Source organism: Salmo salar, chromosome 04, assembly GCF_965601325.2.
Source record: "Salmo salar chromosome 04, fSalSal1, whole genome shotgun sequence".
Taxonomy (NCBI): Eukaryota; Metazoa; Chordata; class Actinopteri; order Salmoniformes; family Salmonidae; genus Salmo; species Salmo salar.
In genome coordinates, this window is record NC_138294.1 from 72,932,750 (window position 1) to 72,955,865 (window position 23,116).

A 23,116-nucleotide genomic window follows, 5' to 3' on the forward strand; every position below is an offset into this window, starting at 1 on the left:
CTATCTCTGCAGTAGATTGCAACTCCACCCCCTTTGGCAGTTGGCTAAAATACATACAGATCTCCAGGCCCGTATTCATAAACCGTCCAAGACTAGGAGTGTTGATCTTGGATCAGGTCCCTCTGTCAATGTAATCGTATTCATTATGATCTAAAAGGCTAAACTGATCCAAGATCAGCACTACTACTCTGAGATGCTTTATGAATACAGGCCCTAGGACCAGGCTAGGCATGATGTTCCTTTAAAACCTTGTCTAAGCAGTTTTTCTACAGCACCTTTGTGAATAACATCAACGACAACACAGGTCCTATAGCGATTTACATATTTTATTTACTTCTATTTTTTTATATATTTTAAAATCACTCAAAAATAAAGTTGGCAGTGCAAACCAAGAGGACAAACAGTTAAACACTAAATACATTAATGAAGGTATTTGATGACAATTCATCTCACTGTAGTTGACTTAGGTGTATATTCACTGCATAATATTTAGGCAAAAAATGAGGTACAGGTAAACAAACTCAAAACTGTTATAATTATAGTAGCTATGTTACAGGAATAATCAGTGTTACTCCGAGAGGGATGACTCAGAGACATGGCTGGATTAAGAAATCATCGGCCCCAGGGGAGGTAGCTAGTATGTACATATCTGTAGGGGTAAAGTGACTAGGCAACAAGATAGATAATAGACAGTAGCAGCAGCATTTGTGGTGTGTGTTTGTGTGTGTCTCATCAGTATGAATGTGTGCTCATGTTATGTATGTGTGGGCATATGTAGTGTGTGTTGGGGTGTTAGTGTAAGTATGTATGAGTACAGGAGGGGACAAAGCACACACCCCTGAGGGGCCCCTTTGTTTATGGTCAGCATGGCAGATGTGTTGTTGCCAACCCTCACCGGCTGGGTGTGGCACATCAGGATGTCCAGAATCCAGTTGCAGAGACATTACATTAGTAGAATATTGTTTAATACCACACAAATTAAGTAAATGAGTGGCTACTCTGACACTGACAAACTGAGATCAATTCAAATGATCTGGTCTTAAATTCAAACAATAGCCTAGGCCAATGAAGCGACACACAGATTGTAAAATATTAGGAGGATATATAGTGCCTTTGAAAAGTATTCAGACCTGTTACATTACAGCCTTATTCTAAAATTGATTTTTTTTTTTAATTCTCCCTCAGCAATCTACACATAATGACAAAGAGAAAACATATTTTTAGAAATGTTTGCAATGTATAAAAAACAGAAATACCTTATCTACACAAGTATTCAGACAGTTTGCTATGAGACTAGAAATTGAGCTCAGGTGCATCCTGTTTCCATTGATCATCCTTGAGATGTTTCTACAACTTGATTGGAGTCCACCTGTGGTAAATTCAATTGATTGGACATGATTTGGAAAAGGCAAATACCTGTCAATATAAGGTCCCATTGTTGACCGTGCATGTCAGAGCAAAAACCAAGCCATGAGGTGAAAGGAATTGTCCGTAGAGCTCAGGAACAGGACTGTGTGGAGGCACAGATCTGGGGAAGGGTACCAAAAAAGGTCTGCAGCATTGAAGATCCCCAAGAACACAGTGGCCTACATCATTCTTAAATGTAAGAAGTTTAGAACCACCAAGACTCTTCCTAGAGCTCGCTGACTGGCCAAACTGAGCAATAAGGGGAGAAGGGCCTTGGTCAAGGAGGTGACCAAGAACCCGATGGTCACTCTTGACAGAGCTAGAGTTACTCTGTGGAAATGGGAGAACTTTCCAGAAGGACAACCATCTCTGCAGCACTCCACCAATCAGGCCTTTATGGTAGACTGGCCAGACGGAAGCCACTCCTCAGTAAAAGGCACATGACAGCCCGCTTGGAGTTTGACAAAAGGCACCCAAACACTCTCAGACCATGAGAAACAAGATTCTCTGGTTTGATGAAACCAAGATTGAACTCTTTTGCCTGAATGCCAAGCGTCAGAGAAAACCTGGCACCCTCCCTACGGTGAAGCATGGTGGTGGCAGCATCATGCTGTGGGGATGTTTTTCAGTGGCAGGGACTGGGATACTAGTCAGGATCAAGGCAAAGATGAACGGAGCAAAGTACAGAGAGATCCTTGATTAAAACCTGCTCCAGAGCTAAGGTTCACCTTCCAACAGGACAACGACCCTAAGCACACAGCCAAGGCAACACAGGAGTGGCTTTGGGACAAGTCTCTGAATGTCCTTGAGTGGCCCAACCATAGCCCGGGCTTGAACCCGATCGAACATCTCTGGAAAAACCTGAAAATAGCTGTGCAGCAACGCTCCCCATCCAACCTCACAGAGCATGAGAGGAATGGGATAAACTCCCCAAATACAGGTGTACCAACTTTGTAGTGTCATACCCAAGAATACTCAAGGCTGTTATTGCTGCCAAAGGTGCTTCAACAAAGTACTGAGTAAAGGTTCTGAATTCTTATGTAAATGTAATTTCTATTTTTTATTAATACATTTTCAAAAATGTCTACACCTGTTTTTGCTTTGTCATTATGGGGTATTGTGTGTAGTTTGAGGGAAAAAAAGATTTAATCAATTTTAGAATAAGGCTGTAACATAACAAAATGTGTAAAGAGTCAAGGGGTCTGAATACTTTCCAAATGCACTGTATATATATGCACACAGTACAAGTCAAAAGTTTGGACACACCTGCTCATTCAAGGGTTTTTCTTTATTTTTACTATTTTCTACATTGTAGAATAATAGTGAAGACATCAAAACTATGAAATAACACATATGGAATAATTTAGTAACCAAAGAAGTGTTAAACAAATCAAAATATATTCTTAAAAGTAGCCACCCTTTGCCTTGACAGCTTTGCACACTCTTGGCATTCTCTCAACCAGCTTAATGAGGTAGTCCCCTGGAATGCATTTCAATTAAGGTGTGCTTCATTAAAAGTTAATTTGTGGAATTTCTTTCCTTCTTAATGCATTTGAGCCAATCAGTTGTGTTGTGACAAGGTAGGGTTGGTAAACAGAAGAAAGCACTATTTGGTAAAAGACCAAGTCCATATTATGTCAAGACCAGCTCAAATAAGCAAAGAGAAACGACAGTCCATCATTACTTTAAACACTTCTACAGGATCGCTCCCCCCCACCCCGCGGTTGAGATAATGTAGGCTAATGTGATTAGCATGAGGTTGTAAGTAACAAGAACATTTCCCAGGACATAGACATATCTGATATGGGCAGAAAGCTTAAATTAGTCAAAATAAAAATTAAACCTCTTGAATGAGTAAGTGTGTCCAAACTTTTGACTGGTACTGTGTATGTATATATAAAAACAAATATATTAATATTCGTTTTTAATAGGCTACAGTAGGCCAGTGGCGGAAAAAAGTACCCAATTGTAATACTTGAGTAAAAGTAAAGATACCTTAACAGAAAATGACTCAAGTAAAAGTGAAAGTCAGTAATACTACTTGAGTAAAAGTTTTAAAGTATTTGGTTTTAAATATATTTAAGTATCAAAAGTAAATGTAATTGCTAAAATATACTTCAGTATCAAAAGTATATAAAGCAAACCAGATGGCATACTTTTCTTGTTCTTATACATTTATGGATAGCCTGGGGCACACTCAGACATAATTTATAAACAAAGCATGTTTGCTTAGTGAGTCCGCCAGATGAGAGGCAGACCAGGGATAAGTGCGTGAATAGGACCATTTTCCTGTCTAGCTAAGCATTCAAAATGTAACGAGTACTATTAGGTGTCAGGGGAAATGTATGGAGTAAAAAATACATCAGTTTCTTTAGGAATGTAGTAAAGTAAAAGTAAAAGCAGTAAAAAATATAAGTAGTAAAGTACAGATACCCCCAAAAACGACTTAAGTACTTTACACCACTGGAGTTGGCTACTAAATAAACTTTCCAGTGGTAAACTGACACACCCAATGATAAAGATGACTCCATAGGCTACTCACCGGTGATGGCCGATGCACTCATAGGAGACAATATCTCAAGATGAGCTACTTCGAAAAACAGTGCTGCTGTTCTCTCAAAAAGGGAGTTTAGAAAAAAAAAGTATATTGGTTGCACAGACAGATGTGTTTTCTTTTCAGCAGTCGTTATTTACTTTCCAAACTACTGTATTTTGAAAAGGTGCCTTGAAGCTGTTCTGGCAGCTCGTGGTGGCCCAACAACCTATTAAGATGCTTTATGTTGGCATTTCCTTTTATTCTGGCAGTTACCTATATGTGCTTGTGATATAATTGTTGTTATTTTTTATTTGAAACTGTTGATCCTTTGTGGCAAAATTATGCTCTCTGGTGTATTTTGAACATTGAGAGCAGCCTCCGGTGGTAAAAAAATAAAGTTGATTCATGTTTTTCTCTGCCTCTCTGGCCCCCTACTGGCTTGGTGGGCCATTAAGCCAGCCCTTCTCAGAGATACAGTTGAAGTCGGAAGTTTACATACACCTTAGCCAAATACATATAAACTCAGTTTTTCACAATTCCTAACATTTAATCCTAGTAAAAAATCCCTGTCGTGGGTCAGTTAGGATCACCACTTTATTTTAAGAATATGAAATGTCAGAATAATAATGGAGAGAATGATTTATTTCAGCTTTTATTTCTTTCATCACATTCCCAGTGAGTCAGAAGTTTACAGATCCTCAATTAGTATTTGGCAGCATTGCCTTTAAATTGTTTAACTTGGGTCAAACATTTCGGGTAGCCTTCCACAAGCTTCCCACAATAAGTTGGGTGAATTTTGGCCCATTCCTCCTGACAGAGCTGGTGTAACGGAGTCAGATTTGTAGGACTCCTTGCTCGCACACGCTTTTTCAGTTCTGCCCACACATTTTCTATGGGATTGAGGTCAGGGCTTTGTGATGGCCACTCCAATACCTTGACTTTGTTGTCCTTAAGCCATTTTGCCACACATTTGGAAGTATGCTTGGGGTCATTGTCCATTTGGAAGACCCATTTGCGACCAAGATTTAACTTCCTGACTGATGTCTTGAAATGTTGCTTCAATATATCCACATAATTTTACTTCCTCATGATGTCATCTATTTTGTGAAGTGCACCAGTCCCTCCTGCAGCAAAGCACCCCCACAACATGATGCTACCACCCCCGTGCTTCACGGTTGGGATGGGGTTCTTCGGCTTGCAAACCTCCCCCTTTTTACTCCAAACATAACAATGGTCATTATAGTCAAACAGTTCTATTTTCGTTTCATCAGACCTGAGGACATTTCTCCAAAAAGTACGATCTTTGTCCCCATGTGCAGTTGCAAACCGTAGTCTGGCTTTTTTATGGCGGTTTTGGAGCAGTGGCTTCTTCCATGCTGAGCGGCCTTTCAGGTTATGTCGATATGGGACTCGTTTTACTGTGGATATAGATACTTTAGTACCCGTTTCTTCCAGCATCTTCACAAGGTCCTTTGCTGTTGTTCTGGGATTGATTTGCACTTTTCGCACCAAAGTACGTTCATCTCTAGGAGACAGAACGCGTCTCCTTCCTGAGCGGTATGATGGCTGCGTGGTCCCATAGTGTTTATACTTGCGTACGATTGTTTGTACAGATGAACGTGGTACCTTCAGGTGTTTGGAAATTGCTCCCAAGGATGAACCAGACTTGTGGAGGTCTACATTTTTTTTCTGAGGTCTTGGCTGATTTCTTTTGACTTTACCATGATGTCAAGCAAAGAGGCACTGACACTAAGAGGCCTTGAAATACATCTACAGGTACACCTCCAATTGACTCAAATGATGTCAATTCGCCTATCAGAAGCTTCTAAAGCCATGACATCATTTTCTGGAATTTTCCAAGCTGTTTAAAGGCACAGTCAACTTAGTGTATGTAAACTTCTGACCCACTGGAATTGTGATACAGTGAATTATAAGTGAAATAATCTGTCTGTAAACAATTGTTGGAAAAATTACTTGTGTCATGCACAACGTAGATGTCCTAACCAACTTGCCAAAACTATAGTTTGTTAACAAGAAATTTGGGGAGTGGTTGAAAAACAAGTTTTAATGACTCCAACCTAAATGTATGTAAACTTCCGACTTCAACTGTACATCTCATCCCATCCTCATTTCTTGCCATGACAACAATAAATAATGAAGTACTCAAGAATCACTTTACTTGGTGGATGCAACTCGGACATACATTACTCAAAAGTGACCTGATCGATATCCCACTGGGCACAAACTGCTTAAATCAACATTTTTCAATGTAATTTGTCAACGTATTGTGAAGTGGAATCTATGTGGAAAAAACATAGCATTTCTTTTGAGGGTAACATTTCAACCACAGGATTTCAACATAGAGAAACCTTGAATAAAATATGTTGAATTTGTACCTTTGAAACAACAAGATCTTCAATGTAATATCCACTATAAGAAAAAAACAATAGGCTGGACAGCACCTCCTACAGTACTACAGTTGATCAGTCTACAGCTTTTATGTTTTTTTTATTCTAGATAACATTTTCTTTGGAAAAATGCACCAAAAATGTCTTTAGTATTTTACAAATAGAAAGATGAAAAAGTAATTTATCTACTCTGGACAAGTCCAGTCCTGGAATGTCTTAAAGTGATACTTTGGGATTTTGGCAATGAGGCCCTTATCTACAGTACTTCCCAAGAGTCAGATGAACTCGTGGATATCATGAAGGAAGTTGCTAACTACCTTCAAACAGCCCGCAGAGACATAAAAATTGTATCCACAAGTTCATCTGACTCTGGGGAAGTACTGTAGATAAAAGGGCCTCATTGCCAAAATAAAGTATCTCTTTAACAAAATGAAAAATAAATATTTAGGCCTACTTCATCCGGTGTCCAGAAAAATGGATTTGCGCGACATGCAAATATGTCATATTTAATGACATATTGCCTCATTTGCACATTTTAATAAAATATTTCAGAAACATTATATTGTGTGTACATTCAACTGGTAAAAGTTGATTGTAATATGATTAAGTGGGGCAAACTACCCTATGAGGGTGTGGTGCCTGGCCTTAATAGAGTCACTGTTGCTATTGAAGTCATTCCAAAGGGTGGTTCAACAGAGCAAACGAAATGTAACCATACTTTATCAATCATATATCATCAATGAGGCTATTTAGGCCTGTATAGCATTTGGGAAGTCATCAAGTGCTATTATTTAAATTCAGCCCAGGATTCAACTAAAAATAGACAATCTTCACAATTACTATAATAATCTGCACAGAATCTCAAACGGCATTGATCACTTGCACCGTGTACTTTAACGTCATCAACTGGAATCCAGGTCATTTGGTTGTGCTATTAGATGAAGCACAATGATAACACATTAAGTTCTTTTATAAATAAACTATTTTAGCATTGTTGTGCTTTTAAGTGGTTAAAAAGGAAGTGATAACACATTTAGGTGACAAATAAACTAAACTAAATAAATCTGGTTGTGCTTTTAGATGGGAATTCAAACTTTTGGCTGTCTTTTTCAAAATAATTTGAAAGCTCATTGTTCAACATATCTAGCAAATACCCAATTCTGTTGAAATGACGAAGTGTGCCCAGTGGGATGTGATCCAAAGTGCTGTGACAACATGGCAACAGATGTTGTTCATGTGACATGTTAAGATCAGTGTGTGAATAGAGTCCAAGGGTGGTCCGAGGGTGGTCCGAGGGTGTGTGTGTTGGGGGAAGGGGGAATGGATGAAATGGGGTTGCTGGGAAACAAAAGTCCAGAAACGTTCCCCAAATTCCCAGGTTTTTCAGCAATCCCGATTGGAAGATTCCTGGAACAGTTGGAGGATTTCCTCCCTGCTTATTCCCTCCTGATTCCAGAAATATTCCAACAGGAATTTATGGAAAACCAGGTAATTTTGGGAAAGAATTTTCCACCCCTAGTCAGAGGTCAGCTGTGTGGTGAGGTCAGAGGGTCTGGTGGGTGTGGGTGTGGGTGCGGGGGCAGTGGGGGTCGTTGAAGTGGTACGGCTCATGGCGGTGCTGGGGGTGGTTGCAAAGGGAGGGGTGTTCAATGCCCTCTGTAGCCAGCTCCTCCTGCTTGTGAAGGCCTTCCAGCTTGACCAACAGCTTGCCGATGAATGTCTGGCAGGGAGGGACACACAGTAGCATCATATAGCTAATGTTGAAGTATTTTTCCCCTTCACATTAGATACTACATAGACAGAAATGAGAGGGGGAGACTGAAAATGGAGGACTCTGAAGCCTCAACCCCAGTCGCTCTAAGTTTGGTCTCTAGAACACCTGGATTTAAGCCCAGTCCTGGACTAAAAAGCATGTTCATTGGGACACTTCGGCTTAATCAGTGTCCAGGAAACCAGCACTTAGTGTTCTTCAATCTTTTGTGATATTGATTTGAAACCAACATGTGTCCAACGTGTGTGTGTGTGTCTCAGTGGAGGCTGGTGGGAGGAGTTATAGGAGGATAGGCTCATTGTAATGGCATAAAGGAACAGAGTCAATCATGTGGTTTCCATATGTTTAATACCGTTCCCTCTATTCCATTCAGCCATTACAATGAGCCCGTCCTCCTGTAGCTCCTCCCACCAGCCTCCTCGGGGGGGGGGGGGGGTGGTGGTGTGTGTGTGTGTGTGTGTGTGTGTGTGTGTGTGTGTGTGTGTGCCTAAGCAAGCCACTGTGAGCCCTGTCCTTTGTCAAAAGAGGTCCTGCAGCAGGGAACAGAGGGAAAGAGAAGAGAAAGGAGAGGGAGGAGAGAAGAGCGAGAGAAGGCCAGGACAGACGGCCATTGTAAGGCATGTGGCGTGACAATGGAAGGTGTCAGACACCGCTGCCTCCTATTGGAGGCCAATACAGTGAGGGGGTGTGTGTGTGTGTGTGTGTGTGTGTGTGTGTGTGTGTGTGTGTGTGTGTGTGTGTGTGTGTGTGTGTGTGTGTGTGTGTGTGTGTACAGAGACTACTGATGGTAAAGCATACCTCAGTGTTGTTGCTGCATGTCTGAAGGATCTCCTGATGATGAACAGAGTTTAGAGAAGAGAAATCATTGTATCAAAATTCCAGCAGTTAAATTCTCTGGCAAAGTCAGGTTGGTCTGAGTACATGTTCAGAACAACATTGGGTGGGCGGGGCCTACCTGTAACTTTTTCACTCGCTCCTCATTGCTAGGCAGGTCTATCAGGTCATCAATGTTTACCTCATCTGGCACGTCTTCCTCCTGCAAAACACAAACACATTAAAAACACACACGTATACTGTATATTATTAGAGTGGAAAAGCTTGTGCAAATCTCAATACATGACTTATGCAAAAGTTTGAGTTATGTCTGTACATATTAAGTTGAGCTTTGAGTCCTACTACATGTCATTTCCAAATGGAACATTTGGCAGGATTCATTCAGAGGGCTTCTGGTTGGATAATAACACTGGCCATGTATCCAACTGGATCAGTTGCCTGGCAAGTCAGAACCGAGCTCCAGACCAGTAGAAGATCAGCCTCCTCTCTCTGTCGTCTGAAGAATCACCCTGCCTGCCTGGCACACATTCAACTTCTGGTGGGTAGGATTTTGAAGACAGTTCCTAAAATGATCGGACTGGTTCCCCTGTCGTTGGTGACGGTTATTGATCTTCTGATCAAATGCTCAGCTGAGATCCGGCACAGGCCACCACGGTGCATTTGTCGCCCTATAGGGTTGAGTCTCCTGCTTTACACTGGTACTGTACTACAATATATCAATGCAGTATTGTTACAAAGGGTGTATCCAAAATGGCACTCTATTCCCTAGAGAGTGCACTACTTTTGACCATTGGGCTCTGGTCAAAAGTAGTGCACTACATACAGACTAGGGTGTCATTTCAGATGCAGACAAGAACTGGAAGCAGTATGTGTTCCCAAACATCGCAGGAGAGCAGAACATCTAGCTAGTGATGTCACATGGCCAGCTGCAGTATGTTTACCCCCTCAGGGAGTATTAACTCCATCACCCATTAGCCCCACCCTGGGCACTGGAGTACTCTCCCTTCTCTGCACACGTCACCCATTAGCCCCACCCTGGGCCCTGGAGTAACCTCCCTTCTCTCCACATCTTCCTTCCTGTTTCTCATCCCTCATTCTTGTTCAATTCCCTTTTTCCAAGTGGCCATGTAAGGCAGTGAGTTAAAATTCCCTAGCCACCATGTCTCTGTAAGGAGGCTGCTGCGGTGGCTGAAGACTTAGGCTACATCCGGAATGGCACGTTATTCCCTAGTGCACTACCCATAGAGCCCTGGTCAAAAGTAGTGCACTATATAGGAAATAGGGTGCCATTTCGGATGGAGCCTAAGTCCACAGTGCACCTCACACCTTCTCCAGTCCTTTAACGGACACTGTGCACTCTCATAACATCCATATTGTATACACCTTTTATATACATTTCATATCACACGGAAGTCTGTTTAGTCCTGTTAAGGAGGACTACGCAGAAGAGTTGGTTTAGAAATGCCTCTGTAATTTCGACAGAGTGCAAGTTATTGTGTTGATATACACTACAGTATTTATTCTACATTGTTTGTGTCTCACAGGAGTGTTCATCTGTAATGTTAAGATTCATGTATCATGTACAGTGTCTTAACAGGCCTTTTCTACATGAATATCCAACTCAAAGCTTAAGCCTCTTTTTTAATTTTTTTTACATAAAGTTAAGCCTTTTCCCCAATTCAATTGATTCAGGCAAAGGTGAAAGAGCAAAGTTCTCATTCTTAAAGGAAGGGAAACTTTCAGATAGTACTGCCTGATTAAAAAGTTAAGAACTTGCCATATACCTAAAATCTCTTTACTATCTGAAACCTATTGCCTGAGCACATGCGCAACACTTTAGCCTTGTTTACACTTTGCGCTAACATGAGAGTTTCATGATCTGATCGATATGATCCAATCAGTATCTGATCAAGGTGTGTCACGTCTACACATTGTATTAAAAAGTCTCTCTTACCCATCCACATTGTGACCAGATTAGCTAGTGTCTCCCTGTATGCAATTTATTTAACAGATATTCTTTCAAAATAATATGAATGTATTTATTTTAGGACAATTACTGATGCCATAATTTAATGGTGCTACCTGAGGCCATTATGAGTATGATTAAATGATTTGACCATCTAGATCTGTTTGATATCCAGACAATGTGTGCCTGACAACCTCCAGATGTGTTCAGGAATATCTAATAATACCAATAGTAAATAATTACTCAAACGTTTATAGCGCATTTCATTAGACATAATCTCAAAGCACTTGTTAAGCAAAATAAAAAGTTATTTAAAGATTAATTGAGCCTACAATAGATAGATCAGCTAGATCAAGTATGTTTGAGTGCTTCTTGAAGCACAATCCGATCAGTGTATTTTAATTGTCTAGACCGGTTTAATAAAAATGTGGGCACAATCGGAATGCGGAAAAGTACAGGACACAGGTATAAACGGGGCTTTTGTGTGGCCCTTGTTTATGGTCCAAGGGGATACGACGGCACTTACCTTGCCCAAGTACAGCTCGTTCAAACAGTCGTCTATCCATTTCTCCACGTCTAGTCGTCTCTGCAGCTCTTTTCTGTTGTATTTCACAGTAACTCGAGCTTGTCTCTTCTGAAGGTTGCCTCCGCGTTCCGGAGACGTTCCCAAATCTGACGAGTGGACTTCATCTGCGTGCGTTCTTCCGACCCTGTTGGCTGCCATGTCTGGTCTGACTGGTTCCCAAGCTAAATGGGGACCGACTCACTATTTCAATCCCATCTCTCTCAGAGCGCCCTCCGTAGTCACGTGTTGCTGACAGAACTCCGAGGGTGACTTCCAGAGATTGACTTCCCAACCAACACATGACAATATGTGATTGTCTGTAAACAATCCAATGAGGTGCAGACGTTTGTATGCGACGGGACAAGACTGTAACAACCAATTGGATATCACGAAATTGGGGAGAAAAATGGGGTAAAAAGTACCCCAAAAATAATTTGTTAAATAAACGTTGGTATGATGTATTAATTGGGTCAGGGGCCTTCTTTCAGGAAGCAGAGCAATTTGAGCACATGGTAAGAGCATGGTGTGAGCTTAGGGTGAGATGCATGTCATTGTTTTGCATGTTTAAATATATAACTTTTTATATATACTACATGACCAAAAGTATGTTGGATGCCTGCTCATTGAACGTCTCATTCCAAAATCATGGGTATTAATATGGAGTTGGTCCCCCCCCCCCCCCCTTGCTGCTATAACAGCCTCCACTCTCCTGGGAAGGCTTTCCACTTATGGAACGCCGTTATCTTTGCGTGTCAAAAAGATACACATCAAATAACACTATTTGACATATTATATAAATAAGCTTCTTTACCAATCAGGACCTGAATATGACTCCACGTCACACAATAATTTAACACGTTCATTAATTTTGTACGTAGTTATTACACATTGATTACACTCTCACTCGTATTTCATATGTCACATCGATTCACCGAGACGTATGCTAAGAGTCATAGATTTTGTCACTGATGATCACATTTGCATAAAGGTCGTTTGGACTCCGCCCAAGTCTCAGGTACTGATGAAAGACGTTCACTCAACTTCTGTCCTTCCGAGGTCAAATTAGCTAGCTAGTTAACAATGGCAGCCCAATTTCTCGAAAATTGTAAATCTACCATTTGATTGCACCAGACTGCTGCTCACGGACAGAAGAGATGGACTTCAACCATCAATAGCCAGGTAACGTTAACTTAATGTTAGCTAGCTATCTAACGTAGGTGTTGAGAGTGAGTGGTGTAACAGCTGCAAAAACAGTAACTACATAATATAACACTAACGTTACCTAACTACCAACGGTGTTAGCTAGCTAACGTTATATCTGCCTGCCATTGATATTTAACTGAACTCAAGATAGCTAGCTAAAGTTAATTGTTCATAATCTAACGTTAATTATGGAATCTATAAAACGTTAACTAGTTACTGCTGTACAGTAACGTTAGCTAGCTAGCGATGTTGAATGAAGATACTTATTTTTTTAGCTAGTTTGTAGCTAAAGTACTGTAGCGACCCGCACTGACAGCTGTGGGTTATGTGCTAGGCTATTAGTGGGTTGTGTTGTACTTACCAGTGTTCGCGGGGTCTGACATGCCAATCAACCTGCTATCTGCCAATCACGGGAATGCCTGGAATGTTCTGATGCCGGGCAGCCTGGTGGTTGGCGGAGTGGCGTGGAGGGGGGTTGGGCAGGGGGATGGAGCATTGGAAGTTAAGACCGGCTTTAGCCATTGTTCTCTCTCTTACGTCTGGCCTTCACAAGAGAAGGTCACGGTTGGTTTGTAGGGTACCTTTCATTTATTTGGCGTGGGCTACGGCCAAACAGTAGCCTGTGTTAAGTTGGGTTAATAAACCGTCAATTCGTTAACGCCATCCTCTGTCTGGAAAATTGTTCCTTTATGATCTAGTCAGGTCATTACAGTACGTTAGTTAAAACTGCATCGCCTGTCAATGCACGGTTGTCTTCATAGGCCGGAGGCTCAGAGTTGGGACAGTTTAGACAAGATAACACTTTAGGGGTTGTTACCTACATACAGATAAAATGTCACTGGACCCATCGGGTCTGCGGTCTATTTTTCAGGCTAGAGACCATGTTGCGGAGCCTTCAGTGGGCACGCGGTCATTTGATTGATGAAGAGATGGCCAGCAATTTAATTACTGTTGCAGAGGAGTTCCTACAAGAGGCAAATTACATCCAACAAGCCCCTTTGGAGTGAAGGCGGTATCACATCACCAAGGAGCAGCTTGAGTTCCTCATAGATTGTCATATGACCATCAGACAAATGGCAGATGTTCTCAATGTGTCGCACCCTGTGGTCAAGCATGAATAAAGCAATTGTAACACAAGAGGGAGATCTCTACATCCTCTCTAGATTTGATCACATTCCTGATTGATGTGTCTTTTTGTGTTATTTTTGTTTTTAGTCATTTTCAGCTTTTCAGGTCCTACTCACTGTTGTCAGACGCTCAGCTGGATGAGAGGATCAAAGAGCTGATATCAATAAAAACAGAATGGTGTCACTATAAGAGAAAACAATGGTTTTGTAAAACAAATGTCTTGTTTTTTAGGTAGAGGTTTGTTATCCATGGTGCTGTGGATGGTTACAGCAGATGGTTAAGGCCTCTGACAACAGCCACAGTCATGGAGTCATTCGAAGCAGCCATCATCAGCTACGGAGTACCCTCCCAGGTGAGATGTGACTGGGTGGTGAAAACAACCTTATCTGTGCCTTCATGGAGCAGTTCAGGGGTGGTGAGAGGGGAAGTAGCACTCACAACCAGAGGATAGAGCAGCTGTGGGGGGACGTCTGGCATGGAGTCTCCAACGTTTACCATGACCTGTTCACCTTCTTGAAGACGGAGCAGATCATCGACATCAGCAATGAGGTGCACCTGTGGGCACTGCACTTTGTGTTCCTGCCACGGGTGAACAGAGATCTTACTGTGTTTGCCAGTCAGTGGAACCACCATGGGCTGAGGACTGAACAACGGCAGTCACCTCTGCAGTCGTTCGTCTCGGGTTCCCTGGCAATGCAGAGGGCCAATCTGACAGCAGTAAGGGATTTGTTCGCCCCAAATTCAACCACCATCAGCTCTCAAGCCACCACCTCAGCTCCTCCAACCACCAGCTCAGCTCCCGCAACCACTGGCGTTGCAGCTCTTTATTGGTCGGAATGGGTGATTGTGCCACAAATCCAGTTCACCATCAGCAACACACAGATGAAACTGTTGCGGACAGTAATTCCATTGGAAGGCCCCAGAGGCAGCCTGGGAGTTGACAATCTACAGAGGGTTATGGCAGTTATATCTTCAGCGCCACTCGTTCCTACTCCAACCTGACTTACTACATATACCCCTGATACTCCCCTACTGGGATGAGGGATTGGATGCTATATCTTCAGCGCCACTCGTTCCTTTGAATCAGTTCATTTTTATAATACTATTATACATTTTATAATACTAACATTCCCCCTCTTTCAGACACTGTATGATTTGGTCTCTAGAAAGGTACGATAGACATCTTCAACTCTAAACGGATGGGGTCCAGAGTTTAGATACAGGTGGCCTTAACAAAAGTTAAATACTTCCCCATTCCAGTACGATTCTGTCTGGCCATATTTGGAGAAAGTCAGGTACTGTTGATATACGGCCTATGGTTATTGTATTTTGCTTTATGGCGCTTTAGCACAGCATTCCATCTTCTGACACAATATTTGTCTTCCACTCAGTACAACACGACCCAGGAGAGGCCTACTGCAAGCACTGGTTTGGAGCCTTCAGAGTGTGCCTGCTGTGGGAGGACAACAGAACATTCTGAATGGACATTATTAAAACAGAACTTACATGTTTGTAATGCCCAATTGGGACTTTTATAAATTGTTAAAATAAATAATTGTGTGGAGAACGCCCTATAGTTAAAAAAATAAACTGAAGATAGTGGTTCGCCCCCGTTACATTTTATATAATTGTGATTAACAGCAACCTATTACAGTTAGTAACATAACACTGTTGACACATTGTGACAGCTCAAATGATGTGGTTGAAGATGGACTTGTGCAGGGCTCCTAACCTTGTTCCTGGAGAGCTACTGTCTTGTAGGTTCACTCCGACCCTAATCTAGTGCACCTGATTTTAATAATTACCTGCTTAATAAGTTAATGAGGTTAGTTAAAACTGAGGTTGGATTGAAAACCTACAGGAGGGTAGCTCTCCAGGAACAGGGTTGGAGAGCCCTGATGTAAACCTACAGGAGGGTAGCTCTCCAGGAACAGTGTTGGAGAGCCCTGATGTAAACCTACAGGAGGGTAGCTCTCCAGGAACAGGGTTGGAGAGCCCTGATGTAAACCTACAGGAGGGTAGCTCTCCAGGAACAGGGTTGGAGAGCCCTGATGTAAACCTACAGGAGGGTAGCTCTCCAGGAACAGGGTTGGAGAGCCCTGATGTAAACCTACAGGAGGGTAGCTCTCCAGGAACAGGGTTGGAGAGCCCTGATGTAAACCTACAGGAGGGTAGCTCTCCAGGAACAGGGTTGGAGAGCCCTGATGTAAACCTACAGGAGGGTAGCTCTCCAGGAACAGGGTTGGAGAGCCTTGGACTAATGGATCTAGTTCTTACATCAATGCATTTGAAATTCAATAAGTCACTACGAAGGTGCAGTTCCCAGAAGTGGAGCTGATAATGGCTGAAGTTAATTTGTTCTTAATGTAGGACATCAAATGATCAGATTTGGATGAGTTGGCTGCAATATGGCAGCAGTACTTCAGTCAATATCAGTAAAGGATATCGGTTATTAGTGAAGTGTCAGTAAAGTGTTTCTAAAAAAACTAAACCTTAACACCAAGACAAGCAATATGGAAAGTTTAATTTAATATTAATGATCATTAAGTGAACAATAACGGCCAATATGGAAATACAGTGTATTTGGAAAGTATTCAGACTCCTTGACTTTTTCCACATTTTGTTACATTAGAGCCTTATTCTAAAATGTATTAAATAAAAATGTAGCGTCATACCCAAGAAGACTATGCTGTAATCGCTGCCAAAGGTGCTTCAACAAAGTGCTGGGTAAAGGGTCATACATGTAATATTTCCTCTTTTTTTTTACATTTGCAAAAATGTCAACCTGTTTTTGCTTTGTCATTATGGGGTATTGTGTGTAGATTGATGGGGGGGAAATTCTGGATCCATTTTTGAAGAAGGCTGTAACGTAATAAAATGTGGAAAAAGTCAAGGGGTCTGAATACGTTCTGAATGCGCTGTACAAACAATACAGATGGAAGTAGATAAATGCTTAAATGTTGATGTGCAGTTACATTTTCAAACACTCAATTGCTACTGTAATTTAGTGCTACTAGATACAATTATGTATCGTAAAAATGTTTTTATGCAACACCGAAATGTGGGGAATTCACAATACCGGAGGTAATACTTTTTCTTCTGCTGCCCAGCGAGATGCCCTCGCGCTGTGTGGAGGAATTCGATGTTCGGGGTGTCCTCAAACCCAAGGGGTGGCAAACTGTTGTCCCTGTAGCAAACTCCAACACCATCGCCACTGTTAGAGGACATTCTCCATCTGAGGAGTACACAGTAAAACATTTAAAATACATATTTAAATCACAAAATGGAATAATATGCAGTTACTGATAAACTTGAACAATTGACTATTTTACCTTGCACCTCAGCCAGCCAGTTGAACAGTGGCAGATGGTGTCGCTCTCCAAACACCGCCAGTTGCCACCAGGTATGGAATAGGTTACTTTAAACAGGTCCCTGGCATTGGGAGGCTTTATGGAGTCCACAAAAAGTGCTCGGAAGCTGTCCGGGTGATTCCCCAATGCTTCGAGCAGCCCAAGAGAGTTGAGACGATATTTGAACCTGTTATGGTTTAGAGATAGTATGTATATTTAAAATAAGTGTTAAGGACAATATAGTGATGTGTATTGATTTAGGGGGGTGGACTGATTAAAAATACTTATGTTAGAGGAGGTAATAACAAGTACTTCACAGATTTATGACAGAGTTGACTTACTGCTCCAAGGCCACCTGCATGCTCCCTTGGACAAATTGTTGAGCCACCAATTCAACCACACCATCTCTGTCCTCCATTGTCTTGACAACAATCCTTTTTGTGTAGGGGAACTAGCCTCCTCCTGTCCTGTCTGTCTTAAAGGCCTCTACATTTGGATTCATCTGGGGGAATGTTTCCCCCAAAACCTTCAAGAAGCTGCTCTCCTCCTGACCATAGGGTACTTTGATCTGCCTCACAGGATACTCTAAAGATACTGAGATATGGAAACATTATTTAAATCTAATAAAACGTATCCTAATATAAAACAGGGAAATAGTCCATGATCTTTAAATCAGTAAAATAACCTACAATAAGTCTATGTTTAATCACAAGATAGATTCACACCTAGCTTACTTACAAAGCAAGCACTGTGCATCGCACTGTGTCCTCATGTACTACATGGATATAGGGAAAATGTACCTATCCTGTTCAGCTGCTGGATGGTAGGGTCAGCGATCAGACAATCCCTCATAGTTATCAACCTGCTTCTCCCGGTTTGCCGCCTTTGGACTCCAGCATTATTCCGTCGACTGAACGATTGAAATCTGACGTGAAAACGTTATAAAAGTTCCAATAATGACACTCAGCATAATCGATGCCGCCCATACTCGCGCACCCAACGGTATCTGTTGCAATCATTAGCAAGCTAACGTTACTAGGTAGTTGTGCTGGTTAATGTTGACCAAACTTTACAGTTAACACTATGCATTGGGCCAGGTAGCATTCTCCTGGCATCTACCAAACCCAGATTTGTCCGCCGCACTGCCAGATGGTGAAGCTTGATTTGTATTTGTATTTATTATGGATCCCCATTCTTCCTGGGGTCCAGCGAAATTAAGGCAGTTTATACAATTTTTAAAACATTACCATACATTCATAGATTTCACAACACACTGTGTGCCCTCAGGCCCCTACTCCACCACTACCACATATCTACAGTACTAAATCCATGTGTATGTTATCGTGTGTGTGTGTGTACGCATGTGTCTGTGTCAATGTTTGTGTTGCTTCACAGTCCACGCTGTTCCATAATGTTTTTTTAAATCAAATTTTACTGCTTGCGTCAGCTACTTGATGTGGAATAGAGTTCCATGTAGTCATGGCTCTATGCAGTACTGTGTGCCTCCCATAGTCGGTTCTGGACTTGGGGACTGTGAAGGGACCTCTTGTGGCATGTCTTGTGGGGTATGCATGGGTGTCCGAGCTGTGTGCCAGTAGTTTAGACAGACAGCTCGGTGCATTCAACATGCCAATACCTCTCAAAAATAAAATAAGTGATGAAGTCAATCTCTCCTCCACTTTCAGCCATGCATATTATTAATATTAGCTCTGTGTACATCCAAGGGCCAGCTGTGCTACCCTGTTCTGAGCCAATTGCAATTTTCCTAAGTCCTTTATTGTGGCACCTGACCACATGACTGAACATTAGTCAAGGTGCGACAAAACTAGGGCCTGTAGGACCTGCCGTGTTGATAGTGTTGTTAAGAAGACAGAGCATCGCTTTATTATAGACAGACTTCTCCCCATCTTAGCTACTACTGCATCAATATGTTTGGACCATGACAATCCACGGTTACTCCAAGCAGTTTAGTCAACTCAACTTGCTCAATTTCCACATTATTTATTACAAGATTTAGTTGAGCTTTAGGGTTTAGTGAGTGTTTTGTTCCAAATACAATGCTTTTAGTTTTAAAAATATTTAGGGATAACTTATTCCTTGCCACCCACTCTGAAACTAACTGCAGCTCTTTGTTGAGTGTTGCAGTCATTTCAGTCGCTGTAGTAGCTGACGTGTATAGTGTTGAGTCATCCGCATACATTGACACTCTGGCTTTACTCAAAGTCAGTGGCATGTCGTTAGTAGCTCAGTTGGTAGAGCATGGTGTTTGCAACGCCAGGGTTGTGGGTTCGTTTCCCACGGGGGACCAGTACAGAAAGAAATGTATAAAATGTATGCATTCACTACTGTAAGTCGCTCTGGATAAGAGCGTCTGCTAAATGACTAAAATGTAAATGTAAAAATTGAAAAAAACAAGGGACCTAAACAGCTACCCTGGGGAATTCCTGATTCTAACTGGATTATATTTGATAGGCTTCCATTAAAGAACACCCTCTGTGTTCTGTTAGACAAGTAACTCTTTAACCACATTATAGCAGGGGGTGTAAAGCCATGACACACAAGTTTTTCCAGCAGCAGACTATGATCGATAATGTCAAAAGCTGCACTGAAGTCTAACAAGACAGCCCCCACAATCATTTTATCATCAATTTCTCTCAGCCAATCATCAGTCATTTGTGTAAGTGCTGTGCTTGTTGAGTGTTAATGCTGAAATTCTGTTGTCAATTTGTTTACTGTGGAATACCATTGTATCTGGTCAAACACCATTTCTTCCAGAAGTTTACTAAGGGTTGGTAACAGGCTTTTTGGTCGGCTATTTGAGCCAGTAAAGGAGGCTTTACTATTCTCGGGTAGCGGAATGACTTTAGCTTCCATCCAGGCCTGAGGGCACACGCTCTCAAGTAGGCTTAAATTGAAGATGTGGCAAATAGGAGTGGCAATATCGTCTGCTATTATCCTCAGTAATTTTCCATCCAGATTGTCAGACCCTGGTGGCTTGTCATTGTTGATAAACAACAATAATTTTGTCACCTCTTCTACACTGACTTTACGGAATTCAAAAGTACAATTCATGTCTTTCATATTTGGTCCGATATACTTGGATGTGTAGTGTCAGTGTTTGTTGCTGGCATGTCATCCCTAAGTTTGCTTATCTTGCCAATGAAAAGTAATTAAAGTAGTTCGCAATATCAGTGGGCTTTGTGATGAATGAGCCATCTGATTCAATGAATGAAGGAGCCGAGTTGACTTTTTTTCCCAAAATGTCATTTAAGGTGCCCCAAAGCCTTTTACTATCATTCATCTTTGTTTCATATTGTAGTTTCTTTTTCTTTCGTTTAGTCACATGATTTCTTAATTTGCAGTACGTTTGCCAATCAGTTGGGCTGGCAAACTTAATTGCCATACCCTTTGCCTCATCCCTTTCAACCATATATTTTTCAATTCCTCATCAATCCAAGGGGATTTAACAGTTTTTACAGTACTTTTCTTAATGGGTGCGTGCTTATTAGGAACTGGAATAAGTAGTTTCATAAAGGGGTCAAGTGCAGCGTCTGGTTGCTCCTCATTACACACCACAGACCAGCAAATATTCTTTACATCATCAACATATGAATCACAACAAAACTTCTTGTATGACCTCTTATACACTATATTAGGCCCAACCTTTGGAACTTTGTTTTTCCTAGATATGGCTATTATCTTGTGATCACTACATCCTATGGATTTGGATACTGCTTTAAAGCAAATATCTGCAGCGTTAGTAAAGATGTGATCAATACATGTTGATGATTTAATTCCTGTGCTGTTTGTAACTACCCTGGTAGGTTGACTGAGTGTTTTCCTGAGTGGGCAGCTTGATGATAGCCAGTCAATATTTAAATCACCCAGAAAATATACTTCTCTGTTGATATCACATACATTATCATGCATTTCACACATATATTATCCAGATACTGACTGTTAGCACTTGGTGGTCTATAGCAGCTTCCCACAATAATGGGCTTTAGGTGAGGCAGATTAACCTGTAGCCATATTACTTCAACAGTATTTAACATTAGATCGTCTCTAAGCTTTACAGGAATGTGGTTCTGAATATAGACAGCGAAAACCGCCTCCGTTGGCATTTCTGTCTTTTCGGTAGATGTTATAACCATGTATTGCTACCACTGTATCATCAAATGTATTATCTAAGTGAGTTTCAGAGATAGTCAGAATATGAATGTCATCTGTTACAAGCAAGTTATTGACTTCATGGACCTTGTTTCTTAGGCAATATATGTTAATATGGGCTATTTTTAGCACTTTTCTGGGTCACTTGATTGTTTTTAAAGCTTCTGGGAAGCTTATCAGAGGTAGACTTACTCATGTTATTTACATTGGAGCTGATTATGCAGTTCACCCTGCACTAAGTGGTCTTCCAACTATTGCACACCGCCTCAGTGCTAACAGTGTAACTCTGGGTTATAGGCTCATGATTACTGCTTACAATAGTTGTTGGATAAACAGATGTATTCGGTGCAATTAGGGGTACATTACTTACATTGTGTTTGCCAATGCCCCTAAGATCATGTACATTTGATGCAGCACTATGACGACTCATTGTCACAATGGTAGGGATAAACTGAGCTGGTCTTGGATCATTTACCAGTCATTGTTTCAACGCAGCGTTGAAATGCGTGGACAGAGTCCAGGAGCCAAGATGATTTGGATGGACTCCGTCATTCCTGTAGAGTATCTTCTGTTTACAGAAGTTGTCAAAATTATCAATAAAAGTGACTCCAGCAGAGCTACAGTACTGGACCTGAAATTATTGACTGGTTTTTGGAGTCTTTTAATGCTAAAATCAGTTCTTTAAAATCAATTTTCAAATGTTCCGAGCTAGCCCTCCTGATGTCGTTTGACCCCAAATGGACTACGACAGTGTCAGCTCCCGGCATCTGTGGTAGAACACTCGGAAGCAGCCTTGTTATGTCCTGTAATCGTGCTCCTGGGTAGCACAGGGTTCTTGCCTTTGAGACCGAGATGTTTCTCACCATAGAGCTGCCTATAGTGACAGCTGGTGATGTTGAATGGGCCGGTCTCTCAGGCAGCCTCACGGTCTGGTGAGGCTGGGAGCTCCGAGGATCTGAACCCAAGGTAGAAGCCACCAGAGAGGGTGACAGAGCCGAGGACGAAGACGCAGGTACCTCTGGATCCGATCTTGATTGGAAAGCCACAAAGGACGAAGGCGCCGGACCCTCTGGATCCAGGGCAGCAAAGCTGTTTCTGGTCTGTGTCAGTTCCGGGCTCAACATCTCCATGGAGACCCCCGTTGCCAGAGGACGACTTCTTTGACTTCCATGGCAATTGACGTACCTCCATGGCTGGTTGGTTGGGTCGAGATCAGCTCTGTTCTCCAGGGAAGTGAGAGACCCCGTCGGGGTAGGAACCCTGCCTAGCACTGGCCAGTCAGCTGTGGAGAGCCGACACGGCGGTTCAACTTCCACCAGACCAGAGCGGCGTCCGGCTACTGGGGTGGAAGAAAAAGAAAAAGTAGGTGGGCGTGGGTTCCCCAGTAGCATATGTAGGTTTGCTACTTGCTTGCTAAGAGTAGCTACTTCGCTCCTGTAGTCCTCCGCAAGCAAGCAGTTGCTACATTGAAAGTCAGCGTGGTCCACATTGTCCCAGAACAAAGCAAAGTAAACACAGCTCCTGCAACGCTGGAAACATTCAATAGCGGCCTCCATTTGAGACCGCCGAGCCAGCTAGGCTAGCTGGGCTTTCGCATCTCTTCCCCTATACGGAATCTGGCAGGTTCCCAGGACAGGTAGCAGCGCTCACAGCAATTTAGCCCAACAGAGCCGCAGGATTCAAAATAAAATAAAAGTATATAAAAACACTCAGCTTTTAAACCGAGGTCTTTAGTTCAGGTTTCAGCTTTCGACAGGTTTCAGTTTCGGCGTTCAACA

At 42.0% G+C, this 23,116-nt stretch overlaps 1 protein-coding gene and 1 long non-coding RNA gene across 2 annotated transcripts; one reads left to right on the forward strand and one right to left on the reverse strand.

Moving 5' to 3' along the window:
- Positions 1 to 5,988: 5,988 nt before the first annotated feature.
- On the reverse strand, positions 5,989 to 11,749 carry LOC106603698 (protein phosphatase 1 regulatory subunit 14A). The gene is made up of 4 exons (XM_014197690.3): positions 11,449 to 11,749; positions 9,078 to 9,158; positions 8,921 to 8,953; positions 5,989 to 8,071 (listed from the first exon to the last, which is right to left on the reverse strand). The coding sequence occupies exons 1-4, from the start codon at positions 11,644 to 11,646 to the stop codon at positions 7,895 to 7,897; spliced, it is 489 nt and encodes a 162-aa protein (XP_014053165.1). The 5' UTR covers positions 11,647 to 11,749; the 3' UTR covers positions 5,989 to 7,894.
- Positions 11,750 to 12,233: 484 nt separating this feature from the next.
- LOC106603697 (uncharacterized) lies at positions 12,234 to 15,420 on the forward strand. The gene is made up of 3 exons (XR_001328473.3): positions 12,234 to 12,666; positions 14,050 to 14,170; positions 15,210 to 15,420. It is a non-coding gene; the product is annotated as an uncharacterized LOC106603697 (long non-coding RNA).
- Positions 15,421 to 23,116: the final 7,696 nt, after the last annotated feature.

Coding starts and splice junctions, on each gene's coding strand:
- LOC106603698 (XM_014197690.3), bottom strand. CDS start 11,646: ATGGCAGCCAACAGGGTCGGAAGAACGCACGCAGATGAAGTCCACTCG. Junction 9,159..11,448: donor ACGAGCTGTACTTGGGCAAG/GTAAGTGCCGTC, acceptor TGTGTTTTGCAG/GAGGAAGACGTGCCAGATGA. Junction 8,072..8,920: donor CATGCAGCAACAACACTGAG/GTATGCTTTACC, acceptor CCTCCCTGCCAG/ACATTCATCGGCAAGCTGTT.